The sequence below is a fragment of the Odocoileus virginianus genome, chromosome 17, assembly GCF_023699985.2.
Source record: "Odocoileus virginianus isolate 20LAN1187 ecotype Illinois chromosome 17, Ovbor_1.2, whole genome shotgun sequence".
Taxonomy (NCBI): Eukaryota; Metazoa; Chordata; class Mammalia; order Artiodactyla; family Cervidae; genus Odocoileus; species Odocoileus virginianus.
Window position 1 is genome coordinate 9,055,659 of NC_069690.1, and position 18,581 is coordinate 9,074,239.

Genomic DNA, 18,581 nt, shown 5'->3' on the forward strand with positions numbered 1-18,581 from the left:
AAATTCATTCAGTACTGTGATTTTATATAAACTCAAAGAAATGAGAATTGAGAAAAAAGAAGGTCCGAAAGAATCTTATTTGTAAGAGTTTGTTGCTACAGCAGGGAGTGAAAAGCAGTATTTTGGTATTATTTATACTTGAAAATGTTACTAGTATTAGTATTCTAAGTGCAAAAGGAACCTCTTTCTGAAGCAGCAGCACAGAAACCCGCACGGCTCTTTCAGTTCTCTCTTTCCTGGATTTTTTTATAATCTCATCACTTTTATAATTAAAAATACTTTTGGATAGAAAACTAAAAATGGCCCATTACTTTCTGAATCGTGAATCTGAAATTAATTACTTATGTTTTTAATTAAAATATATAAGAACCACGGTACTTCCAGCTTCCCAATTCTAAAATGCAGAGCTAAACGGAATACTGCTTCCACCGTTCTACATAAAAGCCAGATTAACTTCAAATCATGACTTTTTTCACCCTCATCGGCGTTGAAGTTGCAACTGGCCCGTTGAAGCGGCCGGCGCCCCGGGCGAGCGGCGCGGTCGGCCCTGGTTTACAGTCGGGTAGCTCTGGGAGCCAGCAGCGGGGGGCAGCTCGGCGAATGACCGATGGCAGCAATGACTGATGGCAGCAATGACCAGTAGAGGCCGAGGGCGGGCTGGCAGGGCGGCGGGCCGTGCCGGGAGCTGCGGACACGAGTGGAGACCGCCCTCCTGCCCACCCTACCAGGACTCGGAGAAAAGGCCCGGGGCGGGGCAGGTCCGGCAGTGGGATGTGGAGGGCCGGGGAGCCCATCAGCCTCCCCTCGCCCGCCCACACGAGCGGCCTTCAGTGAGGGAAGGGCCCCAGATGCTGCCCCCAGGGCCCCTGTGACGATCACTGACGCTGATGGAAGGGAACGGGAGCAAAACCCTACTCCTGGGGCGGAGGAGCAGCACCAGGCCTGTGACGGGCGTGGAGGAGTAAGTGCGTCCACACGCAGTAACTGATGCTGTACCTTAGTCCAAGAGGGGCGGCCCCGACCCACGTGCAGCTGAGCTTCGAATAGCAGAACAGTTCTGGGAGGGCAGCATAGCAGCAGAAGTCTGCAGAGGCGGAACTCGGCGGCATTGTACAAAATTCAGGGTCGGAGGAGATACTGCATTTCCGACGGGGAGTGATCACCAGAGCAACGTACTGCTCCAGAACTCAAAGCCACTAAGCTTAATCATAGCAGTGATGAACCTCAACCAAAACAACTCCTAGCCAGACTAAACGCAAACTCTTGTGGTACACATCTAAGCAGGCCTGCCCATTTTTAGGCATAAAAACCATTCACCAAACTATCTACTGTTCTACACAAAATGTGTTGCTTTCAACAAAATACACAGAGGCATCTGAAAGCAAGAAAAAATGTATTCTTACGAGTGAAGTAACCAGGGTGGTGGGTGCTGGCAGGGAGCCTGCCTCCCAGGTTCTCTCCAGGTGGCCTCCCCTCCCGGGGCCTCCTTGGGGACCTTTGTCATTTGAGCCTATTGAGCTTGAGCTGCTGTCATTTGAGTCACTGTTGGTGGGAATGTAAATTGGTACAACCATTGTGGAGAACAGTATGGAAGTCCCTTAAAAAACTAAACATAGAACTACCATTATGATCTAGCTATCTCACTCCTGGGCATATATCTGGAGAAAAACATAACTGGGAAACATACAGTGCACCCCAGTGGTCACTGTAGCACTATTTACAATAGCCAGGCCATGAAAACAATCTAAATGTCCACTGACAAAGGAGTGGATGAAGATGTGGTACATATATACAATGGAATATTACTCAGCCATAAAAGAACAAATAATGCCATCTGCAGCAATATGGGTGGATCTAGAGACTGTCATACTGAGTAAAAGAGGAAGACAAATATATCATTTATATGTGGAATCTAAAAAAATGGTACAAATGAATTTAATACACAAATAGTCACAGATGTAGAAATCAAACTTGTAAGATCCACTGGGGGATTGTGATTGATATACATACCCACTGAAATACAGAAAACTGATGACTAATGAGGATCTATTATACACACAGGGAACTCTCCTTAATAACTTCAGACTGATTCGACAAGAATTTTGGAACTGACAGAAATTATAATAACTATGGCTTCCCAGGTGGCACATTGGAAAGAATCTGCCTGCCAATGCAGAAGATCCCCTGGAGGAGGAAATGGCAACCCACTCCAGTATTGTTGCCTGGAAAATTCCATGGACAGAGGAGCCTGGTGGGCTACAGGCCATGGGGTCACAAAGAGCTGGAGATGACTGAGCATGCACATACACTTGGTTAATATGTTGTGGAAATAATGGGCAAATATGCAAGATCATATGGGTGATTTCAGCAAAGAGAAACTATAATAAACAGAAATGCCAGAAATTAAAAATACTGTAGCAAAGATGATGGATGTCTTTGACTGCCTAATCAATAGATCTACCACTGCTGAGAAGAGAATAAGTAAATTTAAAGGTAAGTCAATAAAAATTACCCTAACTGATGGGATTTCCCTGGTGGTCCAGTGGTTAAGAATCCACCTTCCAATGCAGGGCCATCCCTGGTGGGTTAGATCCCTGGCAGGAGAACGAAGACTCCACGTGCTATGGGGCAACTAAACCCAACTAAACGCAACTAAACCCATGCTGCGAGAGCTGCTCTACTCCGCGCCACCCGCCACTAGAGAGCCCCTGCACCACAACTAGAGAAGCCTGTGCAACTGAGACCCAGTGCAGCCAAATAAAATTTAAAATAAATATTAAATAAACAAGAACGAAAATGTAGTGAGTGGCCACACAGGAAACAAAACACTTAAAAAAAAAACTAACTGAAATACAAGAGAAGAAAAATAATAAAGGAAAAACGAAAGCAAATTAAATCCAGAACAACAAATTAAGAGCTGTGGAACTGTATCAGCCTAACATATGCATAACTGGAAACCCTCATATGTTGCTGGTGGGAATGCTATGGCAGTGCCTTCTGGAAGTTTGGCACTTTTCTTATAAAGTTATGCAGAAACCTACTACATGACTCAGTGCAATGAGTTCTGACACCAGTTATCTGGGGTTAGGCCAAACTTCACAGGTTAAGGGCAAAGTCCTCCACAAGACTGCTCTCACTGCAAATATCAAGTTTAGGGCCCCCACTATCCTTCCCCTAGCTCTGACCATTCACTAGAATAACTCATAAAACCCAGGAAAATACAATTCCAGTTTTATTATAGCAGGAGACACACAGGGTGAGGTGGAGGAGGGTCCTAACGTGAAGCTTTCTTGTGATCAGGAGCTGTCGCCCTCCCCAAACATCCATGCATGACGAGTACTGCCAACAAGGAAGTTCAGCGGAGCTTCAGTGTCCACACGTCTTACTGGGGTTTCCTTACGGAAGCGTGACTGACTCACTGGCAATAGGCTGAACTATTCAGGCTAATATTACATGACTCAGAGGCCCAATCCTCCAGTCACATGGTTTTTAGTCTTTCTGGCACGGCCAGTCCCTATCTTGAGTTATCTCATGAACATAAGCTACCAGAATCCAACATAAGTAACAACACTCCAATCACTCAGGAAAATTCCAAGGTCTCAAGAGGCTGTATCCCAGGAACTAGGGACAAAGGCCAAATTCTTTATTACATATCCCACTCCAAGGCAAACACTGTCCTAGAGACAGACAACTTATGTTCATACAAAAATCTACACACAAATGTTTGTAAAGTTCATAATCACTCTAAACTAGGAAAAATCCAAATGTCCTACAATGGATAAATAAATTGGATACATCCATACAGTGAAATACTACTCAGCAGTTAAAAGGAATAAAATTCTGATTCATATAACAAGGTAGATGAAACTTAGCATTTTGCTAAGTGAAAGGCTACATATTGTGTGATTCTATTTATATGACACTCTGGAAAAGGGAAAACTGAAAGGTAGGTTGCAAGGGTAAGGGGGTGGAAGGGGGGAATCTACCTACAAAGAGCCAGCACAGGGGAATCTGGGGGGTGACTGAACTGTTTTCCAAACAACTGTATATACCACGAAGATTGAATTTAATGAATGTAAATTTTAAAGTCGACTAGGATGTGTGGGGGACAGAATACAGACTATAACAGATGAATCTAACTGTATTACAAATGAAATCACACAATCACCCTGAAGAGAACAGGAAAGAAAGGAGCCAAGGTATCAGGATTAGATTCCCCTAATTTCTTTGACATTTATTGTTAGAATTCTGTGTGACAAGTTGTCCTTTCTTCTCCATTTAATTTATTCAACTGTTCATGTGTATCTGTGTGGACTCATGGATATTCATTTTGTTCTTTGAGTTATGATCCTGTATGGCCATTGTGTCACAGTTCAGGATCTAAACAACTTTGGGAAAGTGCTTTGACGGGACTCATGGGTTTTCTCCTTAAAACATGTTATTTACATATACATACACGATACATTCAAGTATGTGCTTTAGGAGGAGTTAAGTATGTTTCCTATTGTACCCAACAACACTCTAGTAACAGTAAACAATTAGCACCCAAATCTATGTTTCTAAGTATCACTGTCCCTCCAAAAGGCAAGGAAAATTCAAGATGAGCTTGGAGCATCTTGTTGAGAGGAAGGATGGAAAGGGAAGGAGGAAGGATACACGATCAAGATCAAAAGAGTAAAGGAGCCAAGCTGAAAGAGCTTCAGACAGCCAAAACTAGAAAACTGAACTGTAAAACAACAGCAATACTGCATCATAACTCAAAAGGAGCCGTGAGCGGCCCCTGCTGCAGAGACCCAGCGGAGCCATAAATAAGGAAGTAACACTTAAAAACAATCGATCCACTTCAAAAACGTCAAGGTCATGAAAGACGGGAAGACTGAGGCGAGAGCCTGAGCCGGGGCACCAAGACATGCCAACCACTGCAGTGCAGACGCCGGGAGGGAGCGAGGGCCCGCGGGAAGGGACGGGTGAAATCCGGCAAAGCTGGCGGCGGTCCGCGTGCTGGTCTGCAAGCAAGACTGGCGCCTTCCTCTTGGTCACTCGTCTATGGTCGTGGATCTGTTCACAAAAAGAGAAGCTGTTTTGGTTTTGAAAGGTTATACTTTTCTAAGAATTCGTCCATTTCTTCCAAGTTGTCCATTTTATTGTCATACAGTTGCTGACAGTAGTCTTTGATGACTTTATTCTGTTGTGATTTCTCCATTTTCATTTCTAATTTTGTGAATTCTTCTCCCTTTTTTTCTTGATAAGTCTGGCTAGTGGTTTGTCTATTTTATTTATCTTCTCAAAGAACCAGCTGTTAGTCTTGTTGACTTCTGCTGTAGTCTCCTCTGTTTCTTTTTCATTTATTTCTGCCCTAGTTTTTATGATTTCTTTCCTTCTACTAACCCTGGGGTTCTTCATTTCTTCTTTTGCTAGTTGCTTTAGGCGTGAAGTTAGATCACCAGTCCAAGTTCGATGCAGGAGACAGGGCACTCCCAGCCGGTGGGCTGGGACGACCCTGAGGGATGGGATGAGGAGGGAGGCGGGAGGGGCTCAGGAGGGGGACACGTGTACACCCGTGGCTGACTCGTGTCAACGTATGGCAAAACCACCACAATACTCCAAAGTAATTAGCCTCCAATTAAAATTTTTTTAAAAAGAGAAGCTGGCTGTACAGGAACACTCTCAAGATTTCTGCACCTCTATTATAATAATAATCTAAAATTATCTCAAAATAAAAAGGTTTTTAAAAAGGACAATATTTAGGTTTTTAATTATTAGGTATCAAAATGGTGAATTTGGCCCAAGTGCGACAAACTGGAAAAAGTACTCAGCTAGTATCTTACTGCATCCCTGCCAGTGGAGCTGAACCACCTCCCTGAATCTCCTGTTTCTCTGCCAAATGGGCACAACACCCAGTTCCCCTCAAAGGTTACTCACAGATTCAATGACACGGTTGGTCCAGGCTGTACAGAAACAATATGCCTGGGCACAATGCATGCATTACTCTTACATCTTTAAGTCTAGGAGAAAATACTCTACTGGACAATTTCCCAGGACCAAACTTGAGATTAAAATACCAAATGATGGGACTTCCCTGGCAGCCCAGTGGCTAAGACTCTGCACTCCCAGTGCAGAGGGCCCAGGTTCAATCCCTGGTCAGGGAACTAAATCCCATGTGCAACAACTAAGAGCTCGCATGCAGCAACTGAAGACCCCTCATGTTGCAGTGAAGATCCCGTGTGCTGCAACCAAGGCCCAACACAACCCAATGAAACCAAGAAGAACTATGCCTTTCAACAAAAGGAGGAAAAAAAAAATTTAAGTTAGGATTCTGTTATGGAATAGAAAGTACCAGAGAGCAGGACAAGTGGAGTGACTGACTGGAAATCTGGGTCGACTACCATGCCTCTCGGAGACTGTGGGTGATGACAGTCAAACGTGGGAAGACGGGGGAAGCTCTTTTGCCTCAGAGCTCTTGCAGACTAGGTCATGAATCACCAGTGGGGAGAGGGGAGAGAGAACTGATATCCTCTTCTGTGCCTCTTCCCTCCCTCACTGCTACCTAAAATCCAGCAGAGGCAAGGCTGGCATCAGAGGACCTCAAGGAAGATGGAGAGCAGGGGGACTGCCGGCAGCGCTGCGGAATCAGGTGCAGACTTAGTAGGTGGCACAGCTGAAACTGGGGAAGGAACTGCTTTTTCCAAAGATCCCACTACTAAAAGCTAATAGGGCCTTCCATTTTTTGAGGAAATCATTAGGTCTTTCAGTCTTATCAGGATCCCAGAATGAATCACATAGCAGATGCCCAACACCCCATATCACAAAAACTAAGCACAAAACAACTAATCAAATGTTTGATCTTTTTGAGTTAAAAATCATGCCTTTTCTCAAATCTACCTCTCTCAAAGTGAACCTCCTATTAATATCAATGACAAAGTAGAACTTGGCAAATTTTATCTGCAAAGGGTAAGAGTGTAAATATTTTAGGCTCAAGGGCCATTAGGTTGCTTAAGCAGCTACTCAACTCTGCCTCTGCAGGGCAAAAGCATCTGTGGACAATCTGTAAATGAATGGATGTGACTATGTTCCAACAAAACTATTTACAACAGATAGCGGTACGGATTTGGCTCAAGGCTAGAAGTTTGTCAACCCCTAGAGGAAATGCCAGGTAGACACTTGTTATGCCCCAGAAGTTTTCTTCAATGGATGGCATGAATTCATACATGCTACATATTTCTTACTATTTTTCAATTCACAAACAATTCACAATACTGGAGGTGAGCTGTAATCAACAAAACAGACATGACATGATCTTCATCACAGGAGAACTGTTTTTGAGTACATCCTTTAGATACCTACAAGTTTGTTGGTTTTTTTTCTTTTTTTCATGAAACCCTCTGTCAACTTTAATTATAAAAACACAGAATTTCATGCCAGGAGGGCAGTTACAAATCATTTCTTTAGAAGCTTACTTTTTAAGCTTTTCAAGGTATAGACTTTATTATTAATATGGAATCAGAAGATGGTACAAATGGCTTGGGTTTCTAAAACACACAAGAAGATAATATACCAATTAAATTCAAGTAATTTTCCCTACAAAATTTTTGTCATGTATAAAAATACCTTCAAAACTTCCTATAGCTATAACAAGAAAAACAGTCTTGCTGACATAGTAAATTCAGACTCCACCAATGTAAAAAGGTCTCAACCAATTCTCAGTTTGTATGAAACAAGGGCAGCGCTCCTCAGTGCTCTTATACATAACCTGAGAGCATAAGCAAAGCCGAAAAATATCCAAGACCCAAATGTCCTGTGACTCACATATCTTCATGCCATTCTGGGGAATCCACTTTATGATCATAAAAAATAAGAGTAAAAGTTAAGAACATTTACAATTTGAAAACAAACAAAACTGGATACCTCCCCCTAGCAAAGGAAAAAAGGATACCTCAGGATGCTATCATGTAGAGTAATGACCCAAGAGAATTTCATGATTAAATCACTTGTGCTTAAAGCTCTTACAAATTTTCCCAAATGAACAGTCTAGTCTCAGGTTTCTCTTAATTCTTAACCACATGTGGTTTTCCATATTTTGAAAATAAGAACTTACCAAGGTTCATGAAAAAGCACTCAGTTTTATATCAAATACAGGTCAAGAAACAGCTATGCAACAGTGAGTTTCAAAGTAGAGTCAATCACAAGTGTGTTTATGAATTCTTAAAAGACGCACTTGAAAAAAAAAAGAAACCCTACAATATCAAGTCTTACAATGACTTGCTGTCAACACCAATGGGACAAAATTCTTACGTAACACTTTTACCCATTACAATGTAGTGCAGAAATAAGACAAAGCTGGATTTAAAATGTGATCTCATCAAAATGTACTAAACACAAATACATCTCTAGCTAACAGAAAATGAAATGTGAAGAACTTATTAGTAACATTTTACATCACTGCACAATAAGCTACTTAATAACCATATAGTGGCATATCAATGCTATCATGACAGTAAGCAAATGCTCAGTTTGTACTTCTCATCTGATTACACTACTTAAATATTTCCAACTAATTTAAGGGGGAAAAGTAACCACATACATTATGGAGATTATAAATAAGTCTTCTAACTTCCCTATGCATCTAATAACAGCTCAAAAGCATCTATTATACACAGGCAATAAGAATACGAAAAAGAGGGCTTCCTGTCCCAGTTTTAATAAATTGCAGAGACATAACATTTTCTCAAGTTCATTTTATTAACAAAAAGTGCAAACTGTTTTGAACAAAAGCAAACCATGAATCATAGTGTTCGGCAAGACACTACACATGGAAAAGGGAACAATATTCATTAAGTAAAAATAAGCAGATGAAATGCCTCTCAAATGTATATGTAACTCATGCTTTTCCAATAGTCTCTTAGTCAGCTTTCAGTGTCCTTTTCAAATGGTATAGCAGCTCAAAAACAAATGCAGGAGCACAATGGTGAAGTCTGGCAATAATTTTGGACTAATTCTGAGTATAAAAGTAAACGTTATAGCACACTTTCATGTATAACATGTGGGAATCTTTAAATGTATTGACACTGAAATCAATGTCCAGCTAATGAAAACAAAGGAAAAAAACAGGGTTTTAAAATACTTGTTGCTCTGTAGTTGTTTGGTAAGAAGCAGAACAAAGTGAAATAATTTTAAATGTTCTTACATGTGTTTATATGACCAAGAACATAAGCAATTCACATTAACTTAATTCATTTAAAACCGCATTTGTAAAACTCACACAAAAGATAGTGTATGTGCCATTAATCAGTGTGCCTGCCTGCACTTGAACAAATAAGAAAAGAAAAATTAACCTCAGTCAGTCAACACATTCCAAAGAGGAGATTCAGTCTAGTGTTACTTCAGTTATTCACATAAAGTGTCTTCAGGGCAGAATCTACACATTAGTGATATTTCTCCTCACTAGTCTACAGGCACTAATGAAACTAGAAACTGTAATTAAAACCCAAACTACAAAGGCGGTCATTTCAGCAGAACCGAGTCTCCAGCCCAGACAGGAGAGCGCCAACGACAAGCAGAGACTGGGCACATGCGCGGCCTCCAAGCCCGTTTCCTGGCAGCTAGCTGCCCGTCTGCTGGAGCAGACAAACTGCCTTTTATGAATACACTAATGTACTAAATTAATTGAGGCTACACTGTTATTTCATTACATTACACAGAATTCTTCCCACATTTAATTTTTTCCTTTGTACTAATGTTTTATACTAGAATCGTGCTACTTTCTAAAGTCTCAATTACTATTTCAAGTAGAGATGGTGAAAAAATCTGATTATCTGACCATTGACAAATTTGAGCACCAACGACAGCGAATTTCAGGGTCAAGGTGGCTTGCAAGTCAGTTCTCTTGATTTGAAAATTACCTTCCGCTGTTTTCATCAGTACTGAAGCTGAGATCTTCAGGGCCTATTTGTTCACCATCAGGAAAACTGGAATGTGTATCTAGGAGAAAATAATAAAAAACAGTTAACAATTTTTAAAGGCCTGTATTTTCTCTTCCATATCTCTAAATGATCTTAGCAAGTGTGTTACTAAGTGATAAAGAAAGATGTGCTGGGTTGTAAACAAATCTCTATTCTTAGAGAATTCTTTATCAGAGTCAACCATAAACAAACACAAACAGAAAATAAAGGAGAAAAAACCAAAATGTGTTAATAGATGCCCACAATTAGAAGACAGAAGGCACTGCCTGCTGTCCTCTGGGGACACCCTGGGAGCAGCTGAAGAACAGAGTAAGGAATGATGATGGTGGACACTCAAAAGATGCTTTTGTAAATATAAAATGTATCTCCAAGTCAATTAAACTGAGCATGCAAACATCACTACAAAAACCCACCAACGCTCAAAATAACTGCATCAAATTTGGCTGCTTCTTTTAGAAGCAGAGAAAATTACTAAGAGTACCTTAATACTTAAAAATCATCAAACACTTGGCTCTGTATTGAAAAAAGACACTAGCCTATCAGGGAAATAACGTAAAATAAAAATAAAAGATGACAATTAACACTGGCCTGACAATGTTGTCATTCCAGGATCTCTTATAGAGGAATGCTCAGATTAACCATTAAGGTCTATGGATAAAATACTAATAATGGGCGATGCAAGTTAACTAAATTTATAGTGGTGATCATTTTGCAATGTATCGAACCATTATGTTGTACATCTAAAATAAAACTAGTAACAATGGATTTCTCTCAGTTTTTCCCCTAAGACTTTTTGATTTTTTGGAAGGAAGAGGTAAATCAATGACTCTATAATCTGTACACATTTCTAAACTCAGAAAAGGTTGTCCTTTTTAAAAATATATTTATTTATTTGGCTGCACTGGGTCTTAGTTGCAGCACAGGTCTTCACTGCAGCCTGTGAGATTTCTCACTACAGCACGCAGGCTTCTCTAGGTGCGACCCATGGGCTTCTCTTTAGTTGTACACAGGCTTAGCTGCCCTGGTGGATGTGGGATCTTAGTGCCCTGACCAGGGATCGGACCTGTGTCCCCTGCATTGGAAAGCGGATTCTTAACCACTGAACCACCAGGGAAGTCCTTGGAAAAGGCTGTCTTTTAAAAACTTACTTTATTAGCTAAGCTACAAATCTCTCTGAAAAGAAAAAAGAAAATCAAGTATCTGAAACCTCCCAAGGGGGCTGGCTAACACTTAGGCAACACAGGCCACTATCGGTCTCTGTTTTGCTTTCTTTTTTTTCAAACAACTCTTTAAAATGTAAAAGCTATTCTCGGGTCATAGGCTGTACCAAAGCAGGTTGTCAACATCAGCTTCGCCCATTAAGTAGCATGCATCATCAGGTGTCTGACCAGGCAAACACAGCCTACCAAATTTTTTCAATACTCATCATTTAGTCTACCCACAGAATGTCACCTCACAGATGACAGTAATTTAAAAAAGAAGCAGAGACAGAAGCAAAGGAAAGAGCAGCAGCAGCCGCAGAGGTGGTTTTGCGAGCCCTGGGAGACGCCGCCGCGGGCCGCACCTTCGTCTGGGGGCTGTGCCATGAAGGGGTCGCTAAACCCGCCCAGGCCTGCGCGCTCCTCCTGCTCCTCGTTCTCCGTGTCACATTCGATGTCGCTGTCGCTGCTCATTCCTGGCAGGGAGAAGCAGAGAACATGTCTGACAAGAAACCACGGCACGAAAAAGGCAGTCTCCCTACCCGACCTGAGATTCCTACGGAATTTTACACTGAATGCCAAGGTAATAGCAGATAGGAAGCAAACAAAACAGAAAAAGTGACCACACAGAACTCGGTTCTCTAGTTATTTAGAGCCTGTTTATCTCTGTTCTCAAAGTATCTGAAAAGTTTTAATTGAAAGCCAGTATTAATTTCATTATACTGAAAATATCTTTTCCAAAGCAAATACACTGGGTTTTTTTTTCCCTTGATAATTTTAACAGGAGCTTTAGTTTCTAGCCTAAAATATACGCAAATATAAACACACAAACACAAATATACATTTACACTTATATCTACATGTGTGTATACAAAACTCCAGTAATTTTCTCAATAAATGACTTACTATCCCATGTAGGCCTCCAATTTTGTTTTCGTGCATGAGTTGATTTTTAAAAGACAAGTTCTATAGAATTTTTCTAGTTCAACGAGACAGAGATCAAGAAAATCTGAAAAATCTCTCTGCTATAAACCCTTATAAATGCTAGATAAAATAAAATCTTGAAGTTTTAATGAACAGCTATATTTAAAAGAAAAAAGGGAAATCCATGGTATAGCAGAAAAAAGGATAAGGAAAAATAGTGGGGTAGATGACGTCACCCCAGAGAGCTTGCGGTGAAAGTTTGTTTGTTTTGGCGACACTACTGTGTGCAGGATCTTCATTCCACCCAGGGATGGAACCCACGCCCCCTGCAGTGTAAGTACAGAGTCTTAACCACTGGACCGCCAGGAAGTCCCAGAAAACCTTTACTCCTCTGTTGAAAGTGAAAGAGAAGTTGTGACCGACGTTTTGCTACTTCATGGACTATAGCCTACTAGGCTTCTTTGTCCATGGGATTCTCCAGGCTAGAATACTGGAGTGGGTTGCCATTTCCTTCTCCAGGAGGTCCTCCCAACCCCGGGACTGAACCCAGGTCTTCTGCATCGCAAGCAGACGCTTTACCGCCTGAGCCATCAGGGAATCCTCTGTCGGGGACAGGCAGAAAACACTGGATCCACCACAGGAAGGGGGATGAAACTGAGGCTAAGTCTGTGCTCCGGGATAAAACTAAAACTCTTACTGAAAGAATAAATAACTATGTCTACTGTCACAGGAAGACAGTAGGGAATTTTGTCTGGTTTCTGCACTCAGTTCACCTCAGAATTCAAACAAAGGGCAGTGTGCCTAATTTAGGTTTGGGATTTAAAGTTGAAGTTCAAATCTTAGGAAAGGAACATAAAAATTGGTCAGGAGCTAGTGTTTTTTAATAAAGCAAATGTAAAATCCTCTGGAGGGAAGATTCTAGGTAAGATGAAGCAAACACATTCCACTCCACCTTTTCCACTGAAGGCAGTTATAAATCCTTGACAGAACGCATGAAGTAGCTACTTGAGGACTCTGTAATCACACATACTGGTGTAGATAAAAATCTGAAGTACCAACAAACTTAGAGATTTAAAGAAGACCCAGGGTCCCACAAAAATCGTATTAAAAATGCCTCGGGGGCTTCCCTGGTGGCTCATGGTAAAGAATCCACCTGCCAACGCAGGAGACACGGGCTCCTTCCCTGGTCCAGGCAGATCTCACAGGTCTTGGCGCAACTAAGCCTGGGTGCCACGACTACTGAGCCTGTGCCCTAGAGCCCGGGACCTGCAGCTACTGAGCCCACGGCCCGAGCGCCCGCGCTCCGCAACAAGAGACGCCACCGCCAGGGGAAGCCCGGGCACTGCAGCCAGAGCGGCCTCCGCTCACCAAGACCAGAGCACAGCCCATGCAGCAGTGAAGATCCATCACAACCAAAAAATAAAATAAATAAAAAAAGTTTTTAAGAACATGTCCAGAATACATTCCAAAATTATTTCAGCACGTGAAAAGCCAGGTAGAGATAAGCAACAAATATCAATGCTGAGATGACAGAAATCATGTTGAAATTATCTAACAGAAGCAGATCTAAAAAACACTCATGAACACTTTAGAAACATTTAAAAGACCTGTGTGGTAGGAAACTTCCACCATCCAGGTCACAATTATTATACAGGAGGGAAAAAAAAAGAACACTCAAATTTTCTACAAAGGGTAGTAAAAATCTCAAAAAGGCATGTTCCAATCAAAATTTACAAACAAGGCAGACAATCTGCCTAAAGTGAGAGTCAGTAGGTATACAGACAGAAGGACAACACCAAAAATTTTTCATAAAATAACAAGAAAGAGACTATGTAATTCTGTTTAATGTGGAAAAGATAAGATTTTTAAAGAATTACTAAGATATTGTTGTTAAAATTAAACTATTAATAGATGAATTTAAGCAAGAGTGAAAGAGGAAATTAATCAGTGTTAAAGAACAATGAAATGAGCATTATAAAAAAGAGGTTAACAAACAGGAGGATAAAAAGGCCAGTGGTCAAGACCCCACGCTTCAACCACAGGGAGCGTGGGTTCTGTCCCTGGTCAGAGAACTAAGATCGTGCTCCATGCTACAAGGCAAAAACAAACAAACAAAATTCGAAAGCTTTTAGGCAGACTAAGGTAAAAAAGAGCAAACAAAATCAGCAATATCAGAAATAAAAGGGAACATCACTACAGAATCTACAGACATTAAAAGGGTAATAAGGGAACAGTATAAAAAAATTTTATGTTCATGAAGTCAAGAACACCAATGAAACAGACCAATCCTTTGACAGACACAAACCGCCAAAATTCATTCAGGTAAAAATAGATAAAATAGATAACCTATGAATAGGTATGTTAAGCATTAAAAGAAATGAAACTTGGTAGTTTAAAAAAGCCATCAACAAAGAAAACTGTAGCCCCAGATAGCTTTACTGATAAATTCCTCTTACTCTGTTTTTAAGAAGAGTTTGTATAGTATTATTTCTCCCTTAAACATTTTGAAGATGGCTGGATGTTTCTGAAATCTCCTTTCTCAGCAAAGGAAAAAACCCTCCTGCTCAAGTATGTGTGTGCTCAGTCGTGACCGACTCTTTGAGATCCCAAGAACTACAGCCCAGGAGGCTCCTCAGTCCATGGGATTTCCCAGGCAAGAATGCTGGAGTGGGCTGCCATTTCCTTCTCCAGGGGATCTTCCTGTCCCAGGGATCCAATCCACAGTCTCAAGTCAAGAGCAAGACCGTTGAGAGCCCAAACCAGCTCCCTGCGTGAAGCACTACCTCCACCTTGTGGCCCTTCACAGAACTGTTGCCGAGAACTCTCAAACCAGCAAGTGTTCCAGTGGCTTCCCTAGTGGCTCAGAATCTGCCTGCCCTGCGGAGACCCAGGTTCAATCCCTGGGTTGGAAAGATCCCCTGGAGAAGGGAATGGCAACCCACTCCAGTATTCTTCCCTGGAGAATCCCACGGACAGAGGAGCTCGGACGCAACTGAGCAGCCAAGCCACAGCATATGGTGAAACTCCAAGCACAAACCTGACCTCTTGGTACCAGTGTTTCTGAACTCCTGAGACATACTATCCTCCAGGATTCACAAACAAGGAACTGAAATCCTCAGGAATTCCCAAAATCTTAAGTTATTCTTTAAATACTTAAAATATTTTTCAAACTCTTTATTATATATCTTTTAAAATTTTTGGTTAGTTTGTAGTATTTACAAGAACTGTAGCCAACACTAAATATTCAAATACTGGAACATTCTGTGAATATTATTAGCTAATAGTTGAAAACGTAACACTTAAACTCCCAGCAAGGTTTAGAGCATTACATGGAATCACACGTCAAAAATGCCAATATGAGAACACTTTGCTTCCGAAACTTCCTATTTCTTGGAGCACACACACAGGATTCCTGTCTAGCAGTTAGTCCCCAACCTTTTTGGCAGCAGAGACTATTTTCTCACATGCAGGTGGGTGGGGGGTGGGGATATGACTTCCTGCTGTGCAGTCCTATTCCTAACAAGCTGGGGACCCCGGCTGTATAGGGTAAGATGGGAGAGACTCGTTAATACTTATATAGCAGCAGACAGGGCCATGAACACACAATACGGCAACAGCTATAGCCAGGACCGACTTGGTTGCAACTGCCTCTTTCCAAGGTCTTATTAACTTTTGACTCTAGGTCTTATTCACGGTCTTATTAACTTTTGATTCTAGCTGTCAGCATTTCCAGTTTACGTTTCCAACTTGCCGTAAGCAGATCCTTCCAAAATGGTCATGTCTCTGCGCTGCTGCTGCTGTTCTCTAATCTAACCTCAATCCCACGCAGCGTGTGGGGTCTTAAGTTTCCTGCCTTGGGACTGAACCCACGCCCCCTGCAAGGGAAGCATGGAGTCTTAACCACTGGACCACCAGAAAAGCCCCCATGATTCTGTGTTGACTGCTAAAGATTAACACTACCAGGAGAATAAGAATAACTTTTTCAGTTTTTTTATTTCTTGACTCATTTTTCTCAGGATTCAGAAGAACATGCATTTCCCAAGAAATGTTGGAAAGGAATTCCTGCATGAAAATACACTTTGGTCTTTTATCAAGTCCTAAGATCTGAAGTTCCCTAGTTCTGTGAATGAGAAAACTAAATTGGTCTCTTGATCTCTAGGTCACAGGTCCCGGGTCCGTACAACCCACTGCCATCAGTGAGAGCAAGTAAACACAACATAAGGTCAAATAAATGGAAGTAGCTGCTGTCAAGCGGCGGCTCACAGCCTACTGCCATGTGCTTTGCCCCATACGTTACAACGAGTACCAACCGCATTAAAGGGTGAAGCGAACTGGTGATACCTCACCAACTGTGAGAAATCTGAATATAGGACTTTTCTTAATCCTCCCAGAAGGTGTCTACAAGTTTTCACACACTGGCTATCAATGATAATAATTGTAAGATATCACTAAATGTGTGGATCACAACAAACTGGAAAATTTTTAAAGAAATGGGAATACCAGACCACATTACCTGCCACCTGAGAAATCTGTATGCAGGTCAAGAAGCAACAGTTAGAACCAGACATGGAACAGACTGGTTCCAAATCAGGAAAGGAGTACGTAAAGGCTGTATACTGTCATCCTGCTTATTTAACTTAAATGCAGAGTACATCATGCGAAATTGCGGGCTGGATGAAGCACAAGCTGGAATCAAGATTGCTGGGAATAATATCAATACCTCAGCTATGCAGATGACACCACCTTTATGGCAGAAAGCGAAGAACTAAAGAGCCTCTTGATGAAAGTGAAAGAGGAGAGTGAAAAAGTTGGCTTAAAACTCAACATTCAGAAAACTAAGATCGTGGCATCTGGTCCCATCATTTCATGGCAAATAGATGGGGAAACAATGGAAACAATGAGAGACTTTATTTTGGGGGACTCCAAAATCACTGCAGATGGTGACTGCAGCCATGAAATTAAAAGACGTGTGCTCCTTGGAAGAAAAGCTGTGACCAATGTAGACAGCATATTAAAAAGCAGAGACATTACTTTGCCAACAAAGGTCCATCTAGCCAAAGCTACGGTTTTTCCAGTAGTCATGTATGGGTGTGAGAGTTGGACTATGAGGAAAGCTGAGCATTGAAGAACGGATGCTTTTGAACTGTGGTGTTGGAGAAGACTCAGAGTCCCTCAGACTGCGAGGAGATCAAACCAGTCAATCCTAAAGGAAATCAGTCCTGAATATTTATGGGAAGGACTGATGATGAAGCTGAAACTCCAATACTTTGGCCACCTGATGCGAAGAGCTGACTCACTGAAAAGATCCTAATGTGGGAAAGATTGAAGGCAGGAGGAAGGGGACAGGATGAGTTGGCTGGATGGCATCACCGACTTGATGGACATAAGTTTGAGCAGGCTCTGGAAGTTGGTGATGGACAGGGAAGCATGGCGTGCTGCAGTCCATGGGGTCGCAAGGAGTCGGACACGACTGAGTGACTGAACTGAACCATTAAATGTAAGATGTTTCCGAGATGTTAATGTGGGGGAAAAAAATCCAAACCAAAATCCTGCATCTTGAAGTAAAATTTGAAATAGGCTATTTCTGAGTCAATCACCTACAATATTTTCTGAGGATTCACTATATGCTCAGTAGTTCCAAGTTTCAAGGGTGCTTCAGCTGCTTGGAAAATACATCAACAACTTGGCAGAGCAAAGCCTTGCTCCACTTGCCCTCCTCCTTTCCAGGAGAACCTCAACATTGTTCAGTTTTCTTCCCTTCTTCGTGTGTCCAGGTAGAATGGATCAGGGAGGGGAACCACAGATGTTTAGACTTGATCAAGTTTCCTTTTCTTTGCCTAGTGACTAATCAGATGAACTCTAAGGAAGGTTCTCCTCATTGATAAATAGAGACATATAAAATGAAATAATGTTCCACTAAACCCAGAACGTTATTCTGATTCTGTATGAAGTCTGGAACTGCAGCAACCACCTTGCCATCCTGAGGGGAGCTAAGTCAACTTGCTTAGAACCGCAGAGCAGAAGAAAAGGGAATGGAGGTGGGGGAAACAGGTTCTTGGTGATATGACTCTCACTGAGAGTGAGAGTCTGAAAGACTCTGCGACCCCGTGGGCTGTAGCCCACCAGGCTCCCCCATCCCCTGGATTTCCCAGGCAAGAATACTGGAGTGAGTTGCCATTCCCTTCTCTAGGAGATCTTCCCGACCCAGGGATCAAACCCAGGTCTCCCACATTGCAGGTAGATTCTTTACCATCTGCACCACCAGGGAAGCTCTGATGACATTAAGCAGCTAAATTTTCCAGCCTTGATACTGTCCAACAAGAACTAGGTGAGACTTCCTGTTAATACAAGACAGTAAATCTTCCTACTGCTTATACTGTAGGAAGCAAGTTACACTGGGGTTTTGCAAGTTCCATTAGAAACTTTTTGATTGACATACCAAAAGGGATCAGCAATGCTGGAGGATCAGACTTTGTATTACTCTTAAACAAGGTACCAG

At 41.8% G+C, this 18,581-nt stretch overlaps 1 protein-coding gene across 4 annotated transcripts in view; it reads right to left on the reverse strand.

Moving 5' to 3' along the window:
- The window catches only part of TRIM37 (tripartite motif containing 37), a 171,726-nt gene that overhangs the window by 29,633 nt on the left and 123,512 nt on the right, over positions 1-18,581 (reverse strand). For 3 of the 4 annotated variants that reach the window (XM_070478548.1, XM_070478547.1, XM_070478550.1), the window contains exons 23-24: positions 11,524-11,634; positions 9,900-9,978 (exon numbers count right to left, since the gene is read on the reverse strand). In XM_070478548.1, coding sequence (XP_070334649.1) covers positions 9,900-9,978; positions 11,524-11,634 — 190 coding nt within the window. Of the gene's footprint in view, positions 1-8,720; positions 9,979-11,523; positions 11,635-18,581 lie in introns of those variants that run through there. The other variant, XM_070478549.1, reaches the window with a different exon arrangement.